General features: G+C 51.5%; 1 protein-coding gene across 1 annotated transcript in view; it reads left to right on the top strand.

Moving 5' to 3' along the window:
* LOC148442087 (uncharacterized) overlaps positions 1-17,530 on the top strand; it is a gene marked incomplete at its 5' end in the record, with an annotated part of 43,677 nt that extends 26,147 nt beyond the window's left edge. Inside the window, 2 exons of the mRNA XM_088464268.1 lie at positions 202-3,912; positions 17,220-17,530. Coding sequence (XP_088320394.1) covers positions 202-3,911 — 3,710 coding nt within the window. The remainder of the gene's footprint in view (positions 1-201; positions 3,913-17,219) is intronic.
* Positions 17,531-22,058: the final 4,528 nt, after the last annotated feature.

Below are 22,058 nucleotides of genomic sequence, written 5' to 3'. Positions count from 1 at the left end.
CCCCCCCCCTCTATACACACCCATTTTATATATATATATATATATATATATATATATTATATACACACATACACACCTATCCATGTAGTCCTATCTGCATATCTGCATGTGCTTACAGCAATCTCCTCTGCACACAGAACATCTATACATTCTGCCGCCTGTGGACGCTTTCAGTAAACAATCTTCTTCTTCTTCCCGCAGGTTTCCGCAGACTGTGTTTGGACGACCTGCGCAAGGCTCATATTGTCCACGACGTTCAGCAGTACATCCTGTGCCGCCTGGACAGGGAAGAGGCTCTGCGCCAGCACCTGACCCTGGACACGGCAGAGATGCTTAACCAGCTGCACATAAAGAGCAACGGCTGCTTCCTCTACCTGGAGCGAGTGTTGGATGGCGTCTCCGAAGGGGCCGTCGTCCTTCGCGAGATCCGCCATATCCCCGGCACCTTGAATGGACTCTACTTATGGTTGTGCCAGCGGCTATTCTCTGGCCGGCAGTTCTGTCAGGTACAGACGCTGCTGAATGTCCTCCTGGCTTCTCCATCTCCCGTGTTACCTTCCGAGCTGCACCAGGCGCTCTGGACAAAGCAAATAAAAGGGTGGAGTAGTGAGGACTTTAACAAGATTCTGGAGTCCATTTCCATGTTGCTGCGCCCACTGAGTGCTCCTGAAGGTCTGCTGGTGCTCTTCCATCACAGCTTTTCAGAGTGGCTCTTGGATGTGAAATACTGTACTCAGAAATACCTGTGCAATGTCTCTGAGGGGCACTGCATGCTTGCCATGAGTTTATCGGCACGAGCACCGGATTTGAAACCTGCTGAGGTTCATCAACTAACCAGACATCTTCTGCTGTCTGACCTCCGAGGACTGGAACCATCTCACTTAGCGTTGTGGCTTTTGTGGACAGGGGTTCCTGTATCGGACTGTTTGGCCTCAAACATTCCTCTAGAGTTGGAGGTATTACAATTGCTTCTGCTAGCCAGGTCTAAAGTGGATGATGATTCATCTATGGAGGCCTCATGTGCTCTAAGGAAGACTCTACAGCAAGGTGGCTCCATGGAAATGCTGATAGAGAGTGGGGATGGGCTGAACCAGCGGGATCGAGCTGGTAGGACTCTGCTTGCTGCTGCAGCTCATGCTGGAAACCTAGAAGCTGTTAAACTAATGCTTTCCAGAGGAGCAAACCTAGAGGCCACGGATGAAGATGGGCAAACTCCTCTGGGACTTGCAGCCCATCGCGGACACGTGGAAGTGGTAGAACTCCTCCTCAAACATGGTGCCTGCTATGACCACACTGACAACCGTGACTGGACACCCCTGCGTTCTGCCTCTTGGGGAGGCCACACAGAGGTGGTAGAAGTACTGCTTGCATCCGGGGCTCAGCCAGATATTTCTGGCCCAGATGGACGAACGGCACTAAGAGCAGCAGCCTGGGGTGGACATGAGGGCACGGTGATGGCCTTGCTAAGAGCAGGGGCTGAGCTAAACCGTGCTGATGTGGAGAGCCGCACTCCTCTAATGGCGGCTGCATACATGGGTCATCATGCAGTTGCAAAACTGTTGCTTGAATCTGGAGCTAATGTGAACAAGTGTGATCTAGAAGGACGCACTGCCCTTGCTGTGGCCTGTCTGTGTGTGCCTGCTGGACATGGGCACCCAGAGCTGGTGTCTCTTTTGTTGGAACATGGTGCAGACCCAGAATTGCCAGACAAAGAGGGGACAACGCCATTACTGGTTGCTGCATATGAGGGGCAGGAAGAAGTTGCAGAGCTCCTGCTTGAGGCTGGTGCTGAGCCTGACCGGCCAGGAAAGGCGCGGATGACACCACTACTGGCAGCTGCCTCGGGGGGCCATGCAGAGACAGTGAGGGTCCTATTACTTTGGGGAGCTGCTACGGATGTCACAGACACAGAAGGGAAGTCAGCGCTGGTGCTGGCGGCTGCTGCAGCCAGAGGTGAAGAGGCTGTTAGAGTTTTACTGGACAGGGGCCTTAATTCGAATCACCAGGATCACTTGGGCTGGAGCCCATTACACTGGGCAGCTTGTGAAGGAAGGAGAAATGTCTGCCGTGCACTTGTAGAAGGAGGTGCTAAAGTGGGCATAAGAGACAGTGAGGGGTATTCCGCTCTTCTCCTGGCAGCTCAGGAAGGTCACACTGGCTGCGTAGAATTACTGATTAACAGAGGGTCTCCAATAGACCAGCGGGGCCGAGATGGAATGACCTCTTTGTGCTTTGCTGCTCTTGGGGGCCACAAAAGTACAGTTGAATTACTGCTGAGAAAGGGATCGGACCCTGATATTAAGACCAGCCAAGGCAAGCCACTCCTATACCTGTTGGCTCTGCAAGGACAAACAGACATAGCAAATGTTCTGCTGGAGCATGGAGCTGACCCCGAGGGTAGGGATCCCGAAGAACGCACAGCTGTACATGCCGCCTGCTGGCAGGGAGACTGGGAAATGGCTCGGCTTCTCCTGGGCAAGGGCAGGGCCAATTGCAATGCCTTTGACAAAGAAGGTAGGACTCCTTTACACTGCACCGCTTGGAGAGGACATGTCAATGTTGCCCACCTTCTGTTAGAGAACGGGTCATTCACTGATGCACAGTGTTCCCAGGGAGCCACTCCTCTCTGTATTGCAGCCCAAGAAGGACATGAAGAGCTGGCCAGAGTTTTGTTGGAGGAGGGAAAGGCCAGCCCCTTCCACGCTGACCATTATGGACGTACTCCTATAAGAGTTGCTGGGAAAGGTGGACACATAGCAATAGTGAATCTTTTGGAGAAACATGGCGTTCCTTCCTATCAAGGGCACGTTGGAAAAACTCCAGAAAAAGACTCATTCAGAAAAGAGAAAATGGAAGCAAGTGGAGATAGTTGGTCTACACTTTCCCCAGTGTCAACCGATAGCCACTCACTTGACAACTCCCTGAAGAGCTCTAGAGGGTCCATTCTGACCTCATCCACATACCATTCACAGGCAACAGTCCCCATGGACATCCTAACCTTTACTCAGCAGGTCCAGCAACACTCTCTTCCTCGCAGCCGTTCTTGCCAAGCTATTGCCCTCACTGATGTGATTGGTTCACATGGTCTTCCTGGTTTCATACCCACTCAGCCAACACCTGTACCTACCCCACCTCAAAGTCCCACAAAACTTTATGAACTGGATAAATGCGAAGCGGTTAGCAGGCCTGGCCGAAATCCAAGTTCTCTGGACCGCGAGCTAAAGAGGAATGGAATTCTCACAAACCCAAAATATGGAAGCCCCCCATACGCTCATCGCAAGATGGCTGGCAATGTGCACCTTCAGGATAGGTCAGGTAACTCTGGCTCATTTTGTAGCAAGATGAAGGAAAATGGCTATAGCCAAAATAAAACCAGCAGCTCTGGATATTCCTCAAGCCAAGCTGGCACCGAGAGAGACTTCGACCACAAAAAGACCATAGACTCTCCAGAGATAACCAAGAACATTGTGCACTGCGTTAGCAAGACTGGGGAACCCCTGCGCTCTCCACAAATAATGGGGAACCCTGTGTACTCTCCAAAAAATTGTAACAACCCTGTGACCCTCTCAAAGAGAAGTGTGGAACCTCTATCTCCTTACAGAAAAACACAGAACATTGTAACCTCTCCTCAAAGATGTGTAGATAAACCGTGTGCTGCCAAAGGGCCTGAGGACTTCTCGTACTCTCCTAGAACAGCTGGAGACACTGTGCATTCCCCGACTAAGACCAAAGAATGTCATCAATACTCTCCAAATAAATGCCGGGACCAAACCAACTCTCCAGATAAACTGCACCCTCCCGTCATCTCCATCACCACCAGGGACCCACAGCTACACCTCAAACAGGCCATCAAGCTGCAGTTCGAGGGGCGTACGTGTGGATTCAACTACAGGAAGGAGACACCACTGTGAGGTCTGCACACTAATTACCATTTTATTCCTCTCCTCTCAGATGTACGTGTGTGGTCAGACACATAAGGGTAATGATTGCAGCGTCTTGGAAAGGATTTTGTGTAGTATAACGTCTGCATATTCTGTTACCAGAGCCTGTTAGGGAGTCTGTGGGGGCCCCATCCTTTAGTCCCTTTCCTTACACCAGTTGTCAGTGTTGTCTGATGGATGCGGTAAGGGAAGAGGTCCCATGTAAGGGGTACACACTGGCCTTACACGTGGTAGGAGGCCCCTAGTGGCAGAATGTGTACTTGGAGCGGAGTTCTTCTCCTGTAAGTCAGGAGGCCGGTTACATGTTCCCAGAGGTTACAGGCCTCCCATTGTAGGCTGGTCTGGCAGATACAAGATTGAAGGCATGCACTCTGCTGGGTAGGTGTCATCCCTTCGCATCTTCCCTTATACTTACAGATGTGTCCGCATACATCTATCCTCAAACTGCGCCAAATAACCCTGTTTGGCGGCTTAGCCGCGCCAAGCCATTTTTTTTTTCTTGAAATATGCGTCTTCATTTGCTGCTTTAAATCAATTATTTTGCTACAAAAATACTAATCCTAAATATTTCCAGCCTGATTCAGACTTGTACGCTAATCCCTGCGAGTCTTACGCAGATACTGTGAGTTAATATGCAAACGTCACAGCCGCAGGGATAAACACGGGACGCTTTGCATATTCAAGTGGAAAGTTCCAGCATCTGCGTACAAAGACGCGGCATCTGTCACATACCATCAGTCGCCTGAGTAATCCCGTGGCTACACATAATGGCTGACGGGACTAAGATGGCGGGTACCAGTGAATCTGCATACAAAGGCGCAGTTACAGGATCTGACACGCCTATACAATGTTTGCGATACGTCTGCGCTTTTCTGACCACCCCTTGTTACCACCCACAAACGGCCAATAACTGTCGATCACTCTGGGTCTGTATCCTCCCTACGACTGGCATTGCCGAGGCACCGGGACCAACGCGCTGTGCGATTTAGACTTATGCGCTTTAAAAAAACAACTTTGGCCAACTGTGTAGCTAACGGCAGCTATCGGTGTAGCGCACATCTGTGATCCAGACCCTTAGGTCACCATTAGTAAATGAAGCACAAGTGGCTGCGTAATTCCATCCTTCTACAATGTGTCTGACACCTCCTGCTGCGCCTGCGATCCATGGATGCAGACCCTGGCCTCGCCGCTCCCAGAGAAGCAACAAGCCCCCATTTCTGGGAATGCAGGCCCCACACACCTCCCCGCAAACACCTCTGCCTGTCAATCAGAGCATAGCGGGGCCTGAGCGTGATCGCACACCTGCACATGCGCAGATTCCCGATAATCAGGAATAGGCGAGAATAGGACCATTTGCATCCTCGCTTGAATCAGCCCCTAAGACGCCAATTCAGGAAGAAAGTACATAGTATGTGTGAAAAGGCAGAAGAGGCGGTCCTGTACGAGCGACGCGCACCGCGCCTCGTTATGCGTAATCTGCTATTATATACCAATTCCTTTGCCATAAAAATACTATTCCTAAATACTTAGTACACGATTAGCGAATATAAGGCGCAAAATGCAGAGGAAAAAGACTTAAGCACGAGGAACGTTACCCGTAGCAACTAAGTCTCGCGCCACATAGTGAGGACACATCTGAACCCTAAAATCCCTGTCCTGTTACCCGGTGATCAGTCTCCGTAGCATTAATGCAGTCACCAGAGGAATACCCGGAAATCCGCTTATCTCTTCCACAAGTCCCCAGTGCAAAACTTCTGGCCTTGATCTATGAAGAAGTATTGAAGCCCCAATGTCCTGCTGCCATTAAGGCTGTTCCACCATCTACTTCAAATGTTTGAAAACATACCCGGCCAGCAGATGGAGCCCCTGGGCAGCAACCTGAAACTTTGTTTTATTTTTATAGCACAGGTGAAACATTTTAAAACTTATGATGAAAAAGAACCGATCCTCGCTGTGCCTAGTATCCCCAGAAATCCTGCCCTGCCTCTCTCACCACCTCCAAAGTCAATAACCGTGTCCGTAACTAATGATCCTCCTATCAGTGGCAGATTACAGCAACGCAGGCACTGACCGCGGCGTTACCTATGTAGTGGAATGTGCGTTAGGCAATTATCATGTGTAACGAGTGCGTACGCTGATGCCCCATGGTGGGGGTAGATAAAGCCTAGTGATACAGCAGTTACAGGTACATGTTAGTCGCATTTCCCTATTGTACACAATATAATAATGTAACCAAGTCTCACATGTGTAAGGTAGAATACGGTCTTTACAGTTATTAGTAAATGGCAAAGTTGCATTTTTAATATAAAATATAATTAAATATAACCACAAATACAACATACAAAGTAAATTAAGTCTGTTTCTCTGTGGTTTAAATTTGCGCGAGTAGTCGTCGGTGATCGGGCAACCAGAAGTGACTAGACAACCCCCACGTGGTAATCATTACGTATTATTACGCCAGCTCTCCTACATCTGCTGGTCATACCTGCGGAAGCTGCCATGTTTGTGCGCATACATTACTGTACTTGCTCGCTTGCACCATGCATAAGGGAACACAAGCAAACAACCCTCGGAAACCCATATACAGACTCATGTGCAGTACAGAATGCGGCTCTTACTGTCATGTCTGAGCCCCATGATGTGAGGGGCAGCGGCGGACACATCACTCTCCTCCGCAGTACTGGATATTGGCCGTTTATATTCCACCTTTGTAGCTGTAACCTGAGTTTATAGCATTCCTCAACTTTTCTATCTCTATCAATTCTCCCCAAACATTTCCCAGGTCACCCAGCAGGTGCACAGGTGTACTCATTACTCACTGACACATTTCCCAGGTCACCCAGCACGTGCACAGGTGTACTCATTACTCACTGACACATTTCCCAGGTCACCCAGCAGGTGCACAGGTGTAATCATTACTCACTGACACATTTCCCAGGTCACCCAGCAGGTGCACAGGTGTACTCATTACTCACTGACACATTTCCCAGGTCACCCAGCAGGTGCACAGGTGTAGTCATTACTCACTGACACGTTTCCCAGGTCACCCAGCAGGTGCACAGGTGTAGTCATTACTCACTGACACATTTCCCAGGTCACCCAGCAGGTGCACAGGTGTAGTCATTACTCACTGACACATTCCCCAGGTCACCCAGCAGGTGTACATGTGTATTCATTACTCACTGACACATTTCCCAGGTCACCCAGCAGGTGCACAGGTGTAGTCATTACTCACTGACACATTTCCCAGGTCACCCAGCAGGAGCACAGGTGTACTCATTACTCACTGACACATTTCCCAGGTCACCCAGCAGGTGCACAGGTGTAGTCATTACTCACTGACACATTTCCCAGGTCACCCAGCAGGTGCACAGGTGTAGTCATTACTCACTGACACGTTTCCCAGGTCACCCAGCAGGTGCACAGGTGTAGTCATTATTCACTGACACATTTCCCAGGTCACCCAGCAGGTGCACAGGTGTAATCATTACTCACTGACACATTTCCCAGGTCACCTGGCAGGAGCACAGGTGTACTCATTACTCACTGACACATTTCCCAGGTCACCCAGCAGGTGCACAGGTGTAATCATTACTCACTGACACATTTCCCAGGTCACCCAGCAGCTGCACAGGTGTAATCATTACTCACTGACACATTTCCCAGGTCACCCAGCAGGTGCACAGGTGTATTACTCACTGACACATTTCCCAGGTCACCCAGCAGGTGCACAGGTGTACTCATTACTCACTGACACATTTCCCAGGTCACCCAGCAGGTGCACAGGTGTAGTCATTACTCACTGACACATTTCCCAGGTCACCCAACAGGTGCACAGGTGTATTACTCACTGACACATTTCCCAGGTCACCCAGCAGGTGCACAGGTGTATTCATTACTCACTGACACATTTTAAAAGATCCACAGGTGGAGCATTATTTCACTTGAGGACACCTGGAAAACATGCACTGTTTGGGGTCCTGTCAACTAAGTTTGAGAACCAGTGACTTACTCTATTTACAACTCTCAATCGGGCCCTCTGTCCTCAAAGCCCCCTTGTAGTCCAGGTTTTAAGGATTTCTATGCTTGAGCACAGATGGTTGAATCAAAATGACTTACTAATTAAGTCACCTGTACTCAAGCTTGGTCATCCTTAAAACCTGGACTGTTAGGGGGCTTTGATGACGGGAACTACTGATCTAGATCACAAGTCATTTTGGGAGAGAGGAGGGGGGGCTCCCTATTCACTGGCAGTGTGTGGTGGTTTGGGGAGGGGGGCAGCAATGTCAGGAACACTGGCGGATCCCGGGGTGGCAATCGAGGCGATCGCCCCCCCCCAACATACAGTGCAGGACAAACCCGGTCATTACACGCTGCTGCAGACATCGGGCGGTAGAGATCCGGGCACTAGAGGGTGAAAAGTAGCAGGTGTACCCTGGCTGTCTCTAGAGACGAGGAGCGGCTGCCATTTTCCCGAGGACCAGACCCCATTAGAAAGTACCACGGATGCATCACAGTTGTTACTGGGGCCACTGCTGTTCAGTCTATGCTGCTGCCAATGGAATCGTCAGGTTGGATTGGGCAGTGAGATGTGTGCCCCACAGGGATAGCAGGCTCCAGGCAGTGATTGGGCAGAGTGGCATGGCAGGTAGGACATAGCACATGAGCAGTGGTCATGGGACATGCGTGTCTGTTAGTACAGGCTCTCAGGGTGCCATCTACATAGACATGTTACATATAGTGTATGTGTGTGTGTGCTTCCTATAACACCTGCCCTCATACTTTATATATACATAGATGGTGGCTTTGTCTATAGAAAAATGGGGTATTTAGAGAAAATTTTGGGGTTTACTGCGACATGAACACACACGCCCTGTCCAACTCCTAGCAGTCCTGCTCCTGCCTCCCGGACCCTCTCTCCTCCTTCCTTACTGACTGCCTGTCAGCATATATACCCCCTGCCGAGCTGAGCTCCCTGCTGCTTAGTGCAGAGACTTACAGAGTCACAGGTCCATCCCTCCACCTCCCAGCTCACCTCATTGGCTGGCAAGGCAAGGTGTTAATTAACTTAATTGGAGAGGGGAGGAGTCTGGACTGGAGAGAGGAGGAGTCAGGACTGGAGATGTGAGTTGGCGCTAAACGGAAACCGCCCCCCCCCCCCCTAAAAGAAAAGTCTAGATCCGCCACTGGTCAGGAATGCCATCATACCCCCAAAAATGTCATTTTCGGGGGTTTGACTGCATTTCTCATATGCACGGAATGCGATGGGTAACTCCATCTTCAGAATGTCGCCAGAGGGACTCCTAGGTCATAGACCCGAACATTCCTCGTCTTACCGAGAGCGGTCTCTTGTGATTTTCTTCATGCATACCGGTGTAGTTAATGCCGGCATTCATGCGATGAGTGGCGGGACGTATCACATGCAAATTGTGATGTGTCATGCATCCCGCTCTAGCTGAGGCAGGACTATGATGACATCATCACCCATTGTCACAATGATGTAATCACAGCCCTGCCTCCTTCAGTTACTGCCGATGGGGACTAGTAAGTTTGTTTGCCTCTTTGATCTTTTGCAGTGCTGAGGATTAATGGGTCTTATCCTTAGCAATAATTGAGGAAATGTATCGAACCTTCTAAGAAGTGCCACAGAAATGAAACCGCTTTCAGGTAACACGTATCGAGTATAGTCTATAAAAACAAGAGATATGGTAAGAACTTACCTTTGTTATCTCTGTTTCTACGAAGTCCATAGGGTCCACAGGGTTGACCTTGGGGTATAGCTGGATCTGGATCCATGGGCACCACGCAGTTAAAGCTTTAGCTGCTCCCAGGATGCACTTGGGTCCGTCCTCCTCTATACCCCGCCCCCGGCCACAGCACCTCAGTTGGTAAGCAGCCAAGGCCGGAGGAGGAGACTAAACAGAGAGAAGGAAGACTGGAACACACAAGAAACCATACTCACAGAAATGGGAGACGGAAAACCGGTGACCAGCCACACAGCCCATTTGAAGCCAGGTGCGTCAGGGCGGGCGCCCTGTGGACCCTATGGACTTCGTAGAAACAGAGATAACAAAGGTAAGTTCTTACCATATCTCTTGTTTTCTACTTCAGGGTCCATAGGGGGTCCACAGGGTTGACCTTGGGGATGTCCCAAAGCAGTACAACTAAGGGCGGGGACGCTCCTGTGCTGAAAGGAGTACCCGGCGCCCAAAGGATGCATCCTGAGAGGCAAAGGTGTCAAACGCATAGAACCTCAAAAACGTTTGAATTGAAGACCAAGTGGCCGCCTTACACAGCTGAACAGCAGAAGCGCCACGTCTAGCAGCCCAAGAGGGACCCACAGAACGAGTGGAATGAGCCTTAACAGAGGCTGGCACAGGTAAGCCCTCCTGTGCATAAGCCTCACAAATAACGGAACGAAGCCAACGGGCTAACGTTTGTTTGTTGGCAGGCCAACCCCTCTTGTGAAAACCAAAGAGGATAAACAAGGAATCAGACTTCCTAACCGAAGCCGTCCGGTCTACATAAATTCTAAGCGCCCGGACCACATCTAAGGAAGTCTCACCAGCTGAAAGATCAGGGGACTGAAAAGCTGGCACAACAAGTTCCTGATTAATATGGAACTTCGAGACCACTTTGGGCAAAAACTCAGGACGAGTGCGGAGCACCGCTCTGTCCTGGTGAAAAATCAGGAAAGGAGGGCGACAGGAAAGCGCCCCCAATTCAGACACCCTCCTGGCCGAAGCAATTGCCAGGAGAAAAACCGTCTTAAATGTCAGCCACTTGAGCTCCACCGCCCCAAGAGGCTCAAACGGAGGACCCTGCAGGACCCGTAGCACCACCGCCAAGTCCCAAGGAGGCACAAAGGGAGGCTGGATCCTGAGAACACCTTGGAAAAAGGTGTGAACGTCTGGTAGTATTGCAATCCGCCGTTGAAACCACACGGACAAGGCGGACACATGAACCTTCAGAGATGCAAGGCGTAAGCCGAGATCCAATCCTGACTGAAGAAATTCCAAGATCCTAGAAACTCGGAACACCTGAGGATCATAATGTCTGGACTCACACCACTGAAAGTAAGTGTGCCACACTCTGTGATAAATCCGTGCTGAAGCAGGCTTGCGTGCCCTGAGCATGGTACCAATAACCGAACTGGAGAAGCCCCGAGACCTCAAGACGGCTGTCTCAAGAGCCACGCCGTCAAAGACAGCCGACCCAGATCCGGGTAAAGGCAGGGCCCCTGAGACAACAGGTCCCGACGCTGAGGAAGAAGGTACGGAGCGTCGATGGAGAGGCTCCTGAGATCGGAGTACCAAGGACGTCTGGGCCACGCCGGAGCTACCAGCACGAGCATGCCGCCGTCCTGCTTGAATTTCCGCAGAACCCGAGGAAGCAGGGATATCGGAGGAAACAGATACGCCAGGTGAAACGTCCATTTCACCGACAGCGCGTCCACCAGACTTGCACCTGCGTCTCTTGTCCTTGACCCGTAAACGGGCAACTTGTGATTGTGACGGGAGGCCATCAAGTCCAGCTCCGGCAGTCCCCACCTGTCCACGAGTAGCTGAAACACCTCTGGGTGAAGCGACCATTCCCCGGGATGCACGTCGTGACGGCTGAGGAAGTCCGCCTCCCAATTGCGGACTCCGGGGATGAAGACCGCCGAGATCGCTGGAATGTGACCCTCCGCCCAAGTCAGGATACGAGACACCTCCGACATCGCTGCCTGACTGCGAGTTCCGCCTTGGTGATTGATATACGCCACCGTGGTGGCGTTGTCGGACTGCACCTGTACCGCCCTTCCGTGAAGAGCGGGGCCGGACGACTGCAGGGCCCTGTATACTGCCCGCAGTTCCAGGATGTTGATGGGGAGAAGTGCTTCTTCCGCTGACCAACGACCCTGAAGCGATAAAGAGCCGGTCACTGCCCCCCAACCCCGGAGACTGGCATCCGTCGTGAGCAGGACCCAGTCCGGGATCCAAAATGGGCGCCCCTCGACCAGATGAGCTGTCTGAAGCCACCAAGCCAAAGATAGCCGAACGTCCGGAGACAACACCAGCACCTGAGAGCGGATCCGGTGAGGTAACCCGTTCCATTCTGATAGAATCAGCCCCTGCAGGGGCCGGGAATGGAACTGGGCAAATTCCACCATGTCGAATGTCGACACCATGGACCCCAGAACTCTCATAGCCGAATGGACCGACAGGCGGCAACGGCTCAGGCAACTGCGTATCCGCAGCTGTAGGGAGGCGACCTTCTCCGGAGTCAGGAAGATCCTTTGCTGACGCGAATCCAGCAGGGCTCCCAAATGAACCATCCGCTGTGATGGAATCAGGGAAGACTTTTTCCAATTTATCAACCACCCGTGTGCTTGCAGGCAAGCGATCGTCAGGTGGAGATGTTGAAGCAGTACCTCCGGGGAGCTCGCCAGCAACAGGAGGTCGTCCAGGTACGGCAGCAGCCGTACATTCTGGTTCCGAAGATGTGCGGCCATGACCGCCATAATCTTCGTGAACACCCTCGGTGCCGTGGAGAGACCAAAGGGTAGTGCCCGGAACTGATAGTGATGTTGAAGGATAGCGAACCTCAGATACCGCTGATGTGAAGATGCTATCGGAACATGGAGGTAGGCGTCCTGGATGTCCAGGGACACCATGTAATCCCCAGGTTCCATCACCAGTTGAGGATAGGGCGATGAGAACTATTGGGTTTCTGCACCAGAAACAGAGACGAATAATACCCCGTCCCTCGTTGTGATAGAGGAAAGGGAACAATGACCCCTGCTTTCAGCAAGGACTCTATAGCCTCCTGAACCTGTAACGCCTTGGTCTTGTCCTGAGAAGGACTTGTGCAGTAAAACTGGTGGGGTGGTCTGTGCCGAAAAGACAGGGCGTACCCCTGGGAGACCACTTCTCGAACCCAGGCATCCGTGGTGGTATTGTGCCAGCACTGGGCAAATAGAAGAAGTCGGCCTCCCACTCTGAGGTCCCCCAGAGGGAGGCCCGTCCCATCAGGCCGCAGGTTTATCTTCCTGCTTGGAAGAAGGGCGCCGAGCACTCCAGGCTTGCTTCTTGGGTTTAGAGGCCGTCTTACTCGCAGACTGTCTCGGGAAGGACTGACCTTTCGCCTTACCCTGAACCCGAAAGGAACGAAAAGCCGAACTCCGAACCTTAGCAGGCAGTGCCGCCGAAGGGAGGAAGGCCGACTTGGAATTAGCCAGGGTGTCCACTATTTTGTCCAAGTCCGGACCAAATAGTTATTCCCCATTGAAAGGTAAGGCCTCCAGACCTTTCTTTGAATCAGAGTCCGCTCTCCAGGACCGCAACCATAAGGATCGGCGGGCAGACACCACTGCAGCCGATACCCGCGAGGTCAGCAGACTAGCATCTAAAGAAGCTTCTCCAATGTAAGAAGCAGCGTCCCTCATTTGTCCCAACAACGCCCGCTGGACATCTGGAGCGTCGTCCGGGAAGGTATCTTCCAATGCATTGGCCCACCCCTCAATGGCCTTGGCCACCCAGGAGATGGCCATGGACGGTCGGGCCACCGCCCCGGAGAGGGAGTAAATAGACTTTAAGCAAGTCTCAACTTTCCTGTCCGTGGGATCCTTCAGCGAGGATATCGACGGTAATGGTAAGGTGGCGCCCCGAGTTAAACGGGTGACATGGGAATCCACCGCCGGTGGAGTTTCCCATTTTTTACAATGTGCCTCAGGGAAGGGGTAATTAGAAGCCAACCGCTTCTGAAGAAGGAATCTCTTACTGGGCGCCTGCCAAGCTACCGCCATATGATCCGTCAACTGATCCGACAGGGGAAACACCGCAGAAGCCACCTTAGTTTTTTTGAAACTAGGAAACTTCGACTTAGGAACCGGTGCCTCATCCTCTATAAGAAGAATAGCTCGCACCGCCCTAACTAGTGCTCGCACATTAATGGACGACTTGGTATCCATTTCCTGGACCGAGGCGTCCGAGTCAGTGTCATCAGGGACCTCCCCATCATCTGAGGAACCCTCTGAGTCCGATACCTGAGCAGCCCGTGTCATGAGTGGGCGTTTTGAAATCCTAGAAGGCATGTCAGTCTGCAACATTGACTGAAAAGCTGAGGAAGCGGCCGCCAAATTTTGCACGGAGTTGGAGAGCACATCCACCCAGGGTGGAGGAGTCACCATAGGGGCCTGAAAAGGTACCACAGGCTGCTGCGGCACAGGGGAAGCCTGTATATACATAGGCAACCCCGCATAGGGACCCACCGACTGAGACCCAGGAGGACTCCGCAATAACTGCGGGACACCCGGGGAATGGGGGATGGTCGGCTGGGACAACGACCTAGTAGGGAGAGCAGTCGGGACCGACAGACGGTCCGCAATAGACACCAGCACTTGAGAAAACATCGCCCACGGTGGTTCCTGCGCCAGAGAAGGTCTGGATGGGCCAGGAGCCACCTGGCATCGACTACACAGGCCATCCTGTGACAAATCCTCCCTATCTACTCCTGCAGAACAGCGTCCGCTGGAGGCCAACACCGGAGCCACTGAGCGCTCAACCTCCTCGTCTGACATGACAGAATATATTATATATCTGGCACCAGGGTAGAAGTAAAACGCACTCACCGGTGTGCTGAACAACAGCCCACAATATGGCACTGAGTAGCACACAACTGTATGTGACGGACCTCACAAATACGTGATCTATATAAGTGAGGTCAGTAGAAACGCCCCTCCCCCACACACCTGTAGGGCTTGTAGGAGAAGTAAAGGGATAGGTATAAGCTGACAGTAAGTAGAAAATAAGCACAGACAGGCAGCACTAGCAAAAGTCACATACCATGCAGGAAGATATACTCACTGCACCTTTCCACTACAATCAACCTGCCCAGATTCAGTGTCTGGGAGGGCTATAGTGCTGTGTACGCTGTCCTTAATCAGGGGAGAGGTACACAGGGGGACTGGTCCGCGTGCTCCCTGAAGATCTGCGCTGCCACTGTGAGAAAATGGCCGCTGGAGACCTCAGAGGAGGAGTGGCCGAGTAGCTGCAGCTCAGCGACGCCAGACTCTGTGCTGAAAGGCGCGCTGAGCTGAGGGGAGGAGCCGCTGACAGGGAAGGCTTCCTCCCCTGGCTAGCATATTAACCCCAGGGCTTGCCGGCATCCCGCTTGCCATATATCCCTGGTGGTCCCACGGGTTATTCCTCCTCAGAGGGGGAGCGCCACCGCTAGCGGCCCCCGGTCTGTCCCCTAGGACCGGGGGCAAAGGACTGCATCTGCAGGCAAAACCCGCGAGCCGCCGCTAATCGGCGACTCGCGGCTTACCTTGTCCCCGGCGACTCCGGCAGCAGTCCAGGGAGGGACCCAGAGTCCGGCTAGTATGGACTCTGGCCTCCCGCCGCGATCCCCAGTGCAGTACTGGCGTCGCGGCGCCAGCGGGGAAGGAGAGCGGCAGCGTGGGCGTCTGTATAGACAGCCCGTCGCTGCCACACTAGAGCCTCTGTTTTAAAATAAAAATCTAACAGGCTCTTTTTTTTTTTTTTAAATAAAAATAGAAAGCTTTTGGGGGCTGCTCCTGCAGCCCCCCTGCACAGGTGACCCGACTCCGGCCGGGCACCAACTCAAACTGAGGTGCTGTGGCCGGGGGCGGGGTATAGAGGAGGACGGACCCAAGTGCATCCTGGGAGCAGCTAAAGCTTTAACTGCGTGGTGCCCATGGATCCAGATCCAGCTATACCCCAAGGTCAACCCTGTGGACCCCCTATGGACCCTGAAGTAGAAATGTGAGGTAGAAGGTGACAGGTTGCTGTGTGTAACTCCACCACTTGCCCTCTCTTTAGAAGATTTGATAAATTTTTCCCTAGGTAACAGCTATTCCGCGGTGTAAGGCACAGTCTACGCCCGTGTCTTGTACCATATGCCCTCGCACATCCAGGGCGCGCAGGAACCGCACAATGAGAGAGACAGAGTTTCCTGATGTCTGTGTGGGAGGTTGGGGCTTATCTGCAGCATTCGGATTAAACCACATAATTTGATATCAATAAAAGTTTGATACAGTTTATCTATCACATTTAGGAAGGTGAGCGATCCAACAACGAGAGGACTTTTTATTTCTTTTTTATTTACCTATGGATAAAGGTCATCCGGTTCCAAAGGGTGACACAAAAAAAAAAATCACAACTTTTTTAAACTGTTTTTTCAACATTTTTCAAGTTAGGGTGGGGGATAGACACTTGTTAGGTTGCCATAGGGAACGTATAGGTTAGACACTTGGGGGATGGTTAGGATTAGGCTGCCGAAAGGAACGGATAGGGTTGGGAACCATGTGGAGGGTTAGGCTTCTGGAGGGAATGGATAGGGTTAGGCACCAGGGGGAGGGTTCAGCTGACGGAGGGAACAGATAGGGTTAGGCACCAGGTGGAGGGTTAGCCTGCCGAATGGAACAGTTAGGGTTAGGCACCAGGAGGAGGTTTAGGCTGCAGGAGGAAAATGGATAGGATTAGGCACCAGGTGGAGGGTTAGGCTTCCGGAGGGAACGGATAGTGTTTGGCACCAGGTGGAGGGTTAGGCTGCAGAAGGAAAATGGATAGGATTAGGCACCAGGTGGAGGGTTAGGCTACCGGAGGGAACAGATAGGGTTAGGCACCAGGTGGAGGGTTAGGCTTCCGGAGGGAACAGATAGGGTTTGGCGCCAGGTGGAGGGTTAGGCTTCCGGAGGGAACAGATAGGTTAGGCACCAGCTGGAGGGTTAGGCTGCCGGAGGGAATGGATAGGGTTAGGCACCAGCTGGAGGGTTAGGCTGCCGGAGGGAATGGATAGGGTTAGGCACCAGCTGGAGTGTTAGGCTGCCGGAGGGCATTCGATAGGGTTAGGGTTAAATTGCAAAAAAAAAAAGTCAATCATTTTTGCATCTGCCATTTGTGTGTTGACCATTTAAGCCTGTTGACTTTCTGCACAGTAAGCTATTTGTCAGAAGGACTTCTGGGTCACAGACTCGGAAGTCCCATATTCGCAAAGGATGCTCTTAGTGAGAGAACTGTCCTTTAGGAGAGAACTACCGATGCAACCAACTCTACAGAGGTGACAAAATGCCATTTGTTATTTTTGTTGCTGGGTGCATTTTACAGTTCCGCTTAGACGCCAGTTTCTTCCATTTTTGAATGATGCCCATGGAGAGGGTGGTAATAATGATAATAATAATATTTATAACCGGCGGATGGTTGGGTTTCGAGAGATGTTATGGAGCTGTGAGGTGTAGATGTGGATGTCACACTCTCTTATCTCCATTTCCAGGTGACGCATCGATCTGCAGGATCAGTCTGCTGGGAACAGGATCTGGCGGAGCAGAGAAAGAGTCGCCGCACCGATCAAATTGGGAGCAAGATTGCTGGTGACCTATAGGAGCAGCTGGGCTGTTCCAGACTGTGTGACCAGAGGACTATATCTACCATATAACATTGTGCCAAGAACTGACCGGACCTGTTAGAGAGCGGCCCGTGTTATATATAAGCGTTTATACTATAATGGACATAGGTTGCTATGGGCCGTGTCCCATCCGAGGTGGTTGGGATTTTCAGTCGGTGATGAGGACTCTTATAATCTAATAAACCTTCTTCATGTTGGTATTTAAGATGTTATCTGTTATCCACATAAATTCCCGTCGTTGCTTTGTATATACAGTAAGAGATTCTCGCTCCCTGGTCTACGTGCAGTACTGTCCATCTGGCTGTATGTGTGATCAGATCATGGTCAGGGAAGGTAGAGATTCTCACTTCCTGGCCGCAGCCTACGTGCAGTACTGTCCATCTGGCTGTATGTGTGATCAGATCATGGTCAGGGAAGGTAGAGATTCTCACTTCCTGGCCGCAGTCTACGTGCAGTACTGTCCATCTGGCTGTATGTGTGATCAGATCATGGTAAGGGAAGGTAGAGATTCTCACTTCCGGGCCGCAGTCTACGTGCAGTACTGTCCATCTGGCTGTATGTGTGATCAGATCATGGTCAGGGAAGGTAGAGATTCTCGCTTCCTAGCCGCAGCCTACGTGCAGTACTGTCCATATGGCTGTATGTGTGATCAGATCATGGTCAGGGAAGGTAGAGATTCTCGCTTCCTGGCCGCAGTCTACGTGCAGTACTGTCCATCTGGCTGTATGTGTGATCAGATCATGGTCAGGGAAGGTAGAGATTCTCGCTTCCTGGCCGCAGCCTACGTGCACTACTGTCCATCTGGCTGTATGTGTGATCAGATCATGGTCAGGGAAGGTAGAGATTCTCGCTTCCTGGCCGCAACCTACGTGCAGTACTGTCCATCTGGCTGTATGTGTGATCAGATCATGGTCAGGGAAGGTAGAGATTCTCGCTTCCTGGCCGCAGTCTACGTGCAGTACTGTCCATCTGGCTGTATGTGTGATCAGATCATGGTCAGGGAAGGTAGAGATTCTCACTTCCTGGCCGCAGCCTACGTGCAGTACTGTCCATCTGGCTGTATCTGTGATCAGATCATGGTCAGGGAAGGTAGAGATTCTCGGTTCCTGGCCGCAGTCTACGTGCAGTACTGTCCATCTGGCTGTATGTGTGATCAGATCATGGTCAGGGAAGATAGAGATTCTCGCTCCCTGGCCGCAGCCTACGTGCAGTACTGTCCATCTGGCTGTATGTGTGATCAGATCATGGTCAGGGAAGGTAGAGATTCTCGGTTCCTGGCCACAGTCTACGTGCAGTACTGTCCATCTGGCTGTATGTGTGATCAGATCATGGTCAGGGAAGGTAGAGATTCTCGGTTCCTGGCCGCAACCTACGTGCAGTACTGTCCATCTGGCTGTATGTGTGATCAGATCATGGTCAAGGAAGGTAGAGATTCTCGCTTCCTAGCCGCAGCCTACGTGCAGTACTGTCCATCTGGCTGTATGTGTGATCAGATCATGGTCAAGGAAGGTAGAGATTCTCGCTTCCTAGCCGCAGCCTACGTGCAGTACTGTCCATCTGCCTGTATGTGTGATCAGATCATGGTCAGGGAAGGTAGAGATTCTCGGTTCCTGGCCGCAGCCTACGTGCAGTACTGTCCATCTGGCTGTATGTGTGATCAGATCATGGTCAGGGAAGGTAGAGATTCTCGGTTCCTGGCCGCAGCCTACGTGCAGTACTGTCCATCTGGCTGTATGTGTGATCAGATCATGGTCAGGGAAGGTAGAGATTCTCGCTTCCTAGCCGCAGCCTACGTGCAGTACTGTCCATCTGGCTGTATGTGTGATCAAATCAAGGTCAGGGAAGGTAGAGATTCTCGGTTCCTAGCCGCAGCCTATGTGCAGTACTGTCCATCTGGCTGTATGTGTGATCAGATCACGGTCAGGGAAGATAGAGATTCTCGCTCCCTGGCCGCAGCCTACGTGCAGTACTGTCCATCTGGCTGTATGTGTGATCAGATCATGGTCAGGGAAGGTAGAGATTCTCGGTTCCTGGCCGCAGCCTACGTGCAGTACTGTCCATCTGGCTGTATGTGTGATCAGATCATGGTCAGGGAAGGTAGAGATTCTCGCTTCCTAGCCGCAGCCTACGTGCAGTACTGTCCATCTGGCTGTATGTGTGATCAGATCATGGTCAGGGAAGGTAGAGATTCTCGCTTCCTAGCCGCAGCCTACGTGCAGTACTGTCCATCTGGCTGTATGTGTGATCAAATCAAGGTCAGGGAAGGTAGAGATTCTCGGTTCCTAGCCGCAGCCTACGTGCAGTACTGTCCATCTGGCTGTATGTGTGATCAGATCATGGTCAGGGAAGGTAGAGATTCTCACTTCCTGGCCGCAGCCTACGTGCAGTACTGTCCATCTGGCTGTATGTGTGATCAGATCATGGTCAGGGAAGGTAGAGATTCTCGGTTCCTAGCCGCAGCCTACGTGCAGTACTGTCCATCTGGCTGTATGTGTGATCAGATCACGGTCAGGGCAGATAGAGATTCTCGCTCCCTGGCCGCAGCCTATGTGCAGTACTGTCCATCTGGCTGTATGTGTGATCAGATCTTGGTCAGGGAAGGTAATGCTAGCTATACATGCTGTGATACCACAAAGTAAATGGCCCAAACACTGCTGTCAGAATCGGTAGGATAACTATCAATCGTGTCCATAGATGCAGCCAGAGGGTCAGCTCTGGTGACCACTGTCGGCCCGTACGCGTGGTCAGTGCCCGACAGGCTGCAGGGATGCCGGGAGCCATCACACACACCAAGGGATGAGCGGCTATATCTCATCCAGGGTGAGGAGAAAGATCACATGGTGAATTTGCCCAGAGCAACCAATCGGCTTCTAACAATCATGTTATAGGCGGTGCTAGATACATGACAGAAGCTCTGGAAGGTTTGATGCATCGTCCCTCCAATATGGCCACCTACAATTGGCAGGAACATCTACTTCTCATAGTGACACCCTTCCTATGTGGTCTGCATTGGGACAGACTGACTGGCCCTATCCTCTCTAAGAGACAGACAGACTTCCCATCCTGTCAGATAGGGTAGATCACAGGTTCTCAAACTCGGTCCTCAGGTCCCCAAACAGTGAATGTTTTGCAGGTCTCCTCACATAATTACTAGTAAATAGTTAGCTGCACCTGTAGATCTTTTAAAATGTTTCAGTGAGGAATTAATACACCTGTGCACCTGCTGGGTGACCTGCAAAAAGTGAACTGTGTGGGGTCCTAAGGACCGAGTTTGAGAACCACTGGGGTAGATCAATGGTTCTCAAACTCAGTCCCCAACACAGTTAACGTTTTCCAGGTCACCTAGCAGGTGCACAGGTGTATTCATTGCTCACTGACACATCTCTCAGGTCACCCAGCAGGTGCACAGGTGTACTCATTACTCACTGACACATTTCCGAGGTCACCCAGCAGGTGCACAGGTGTAATCATTACTCACTGATACATTTCCCAGGTCACCCAGCAGGTGCACAGGTGTACTCATTACTCACTGACACATTTCCCAGGTCACCCAGCAGGTGCACAGGTGTATTCATTACTCACTGACACATTTCCCAGGTCACCCAGCAGGAGCACAGATGTAGTCATTACTCACTGACACATTTCCCAGGTCACCCAGCAGGAGCACAGGTGTAGTCATTACTCACTGACACATTTCCCAGGTCACCCAGCAGGAGCACAGGTGTAGTCATTACTCACTGACACATTTCCCAGGTCACCCAGCAGGAGCACAGGTGTAGTCATTACTCACTGACACATTTCCCATGTCACCCAGCAGGCGCACAGGTGTATTCATTACTCACTGACATTTCCCAAGTCACCCAGCAGGTGCACAGGTGTAATCATTACTCACTGACACATTTCCCAGGTCACCCAGCAGGAGCACAGGTGTATTCATTACTCACTGACACATTTCCCAGGTCACCCAGCAGGTGCACAGGTGTATTCTTTACTCACTGACACATTTCCCAGGTCACCCAGCAGGTGCACAGGTGTATTCAGTACTCCCTGACACATTTTAAAAGATCCACAGGTGGAGCATTATTTCAATTGAGGACACCTGGAAAACATGCACTGTTTGAGGTCCTGTCGACTAAGTTTGAGAACCAGTGACTTACTCTATTTCCAACTCTCAATCGGGCCCTCTGTCCTCAAAGCCCCCTTTTAGTCCAGGTTTTAAGGATTTCTATGCTTGAGCACAGATGGTTGAATCAAAATGACTTACTAATTAAGTCACCTGTACTCAAGCTTGGTCATCCTTAAAACCTGGACTGTTAGGGGGCTTTGATGATGGGAACTACTGATCTAGATCACAAGTCATTTTGAGAGAGAGGAGGGGGGGCTCCCTATTCACTGGCAGTGTGTGGTGGTTTGGGGAGGGGGGCAGCAATGTCAGGAACACTGGCGGATCCAGGGGGGGGCGATTGAGGCGAGAAATTTTGGGGTTTACTGCGACATGAACGCACACGCCCTGTCCAACTCCTAGCAGTCCTGCTCCTGCCTCCCGGACCCTCTCTCCTCCTTCCTTCCTTACTGACTGCCTGTCAGCATATATACCCCCTGCCGAGCTGAGCTCCCTGCTGCTTAGTGCAGAGACTTACAGAGTCACAGGTCCATCCCTCCACCTCCCAGCTCACCTCATTGGCTGGCAAGGCAAGGTGTTAATTA

Source organism: Taudactylus pleione, unplaced genomic scaffold (assembly GCF_031769625.1).
Source record: "Taudactylus pleione unplaced genomic scaffold, aTauple2 ptg001625l, whole genome shotgun sequence".
In the NCBI taxonomy this organism is placed as follows: Eukaryota; Metazoa; Chordata; class Amphibia; order Anura; family Myobatrachidae; genus Taudactylus; species Taudactylus pleione.
Note: the sequence above shows the minus strand (reverse complement) of the source record. Positions and strands in the feature narration are given on the sequence as shown.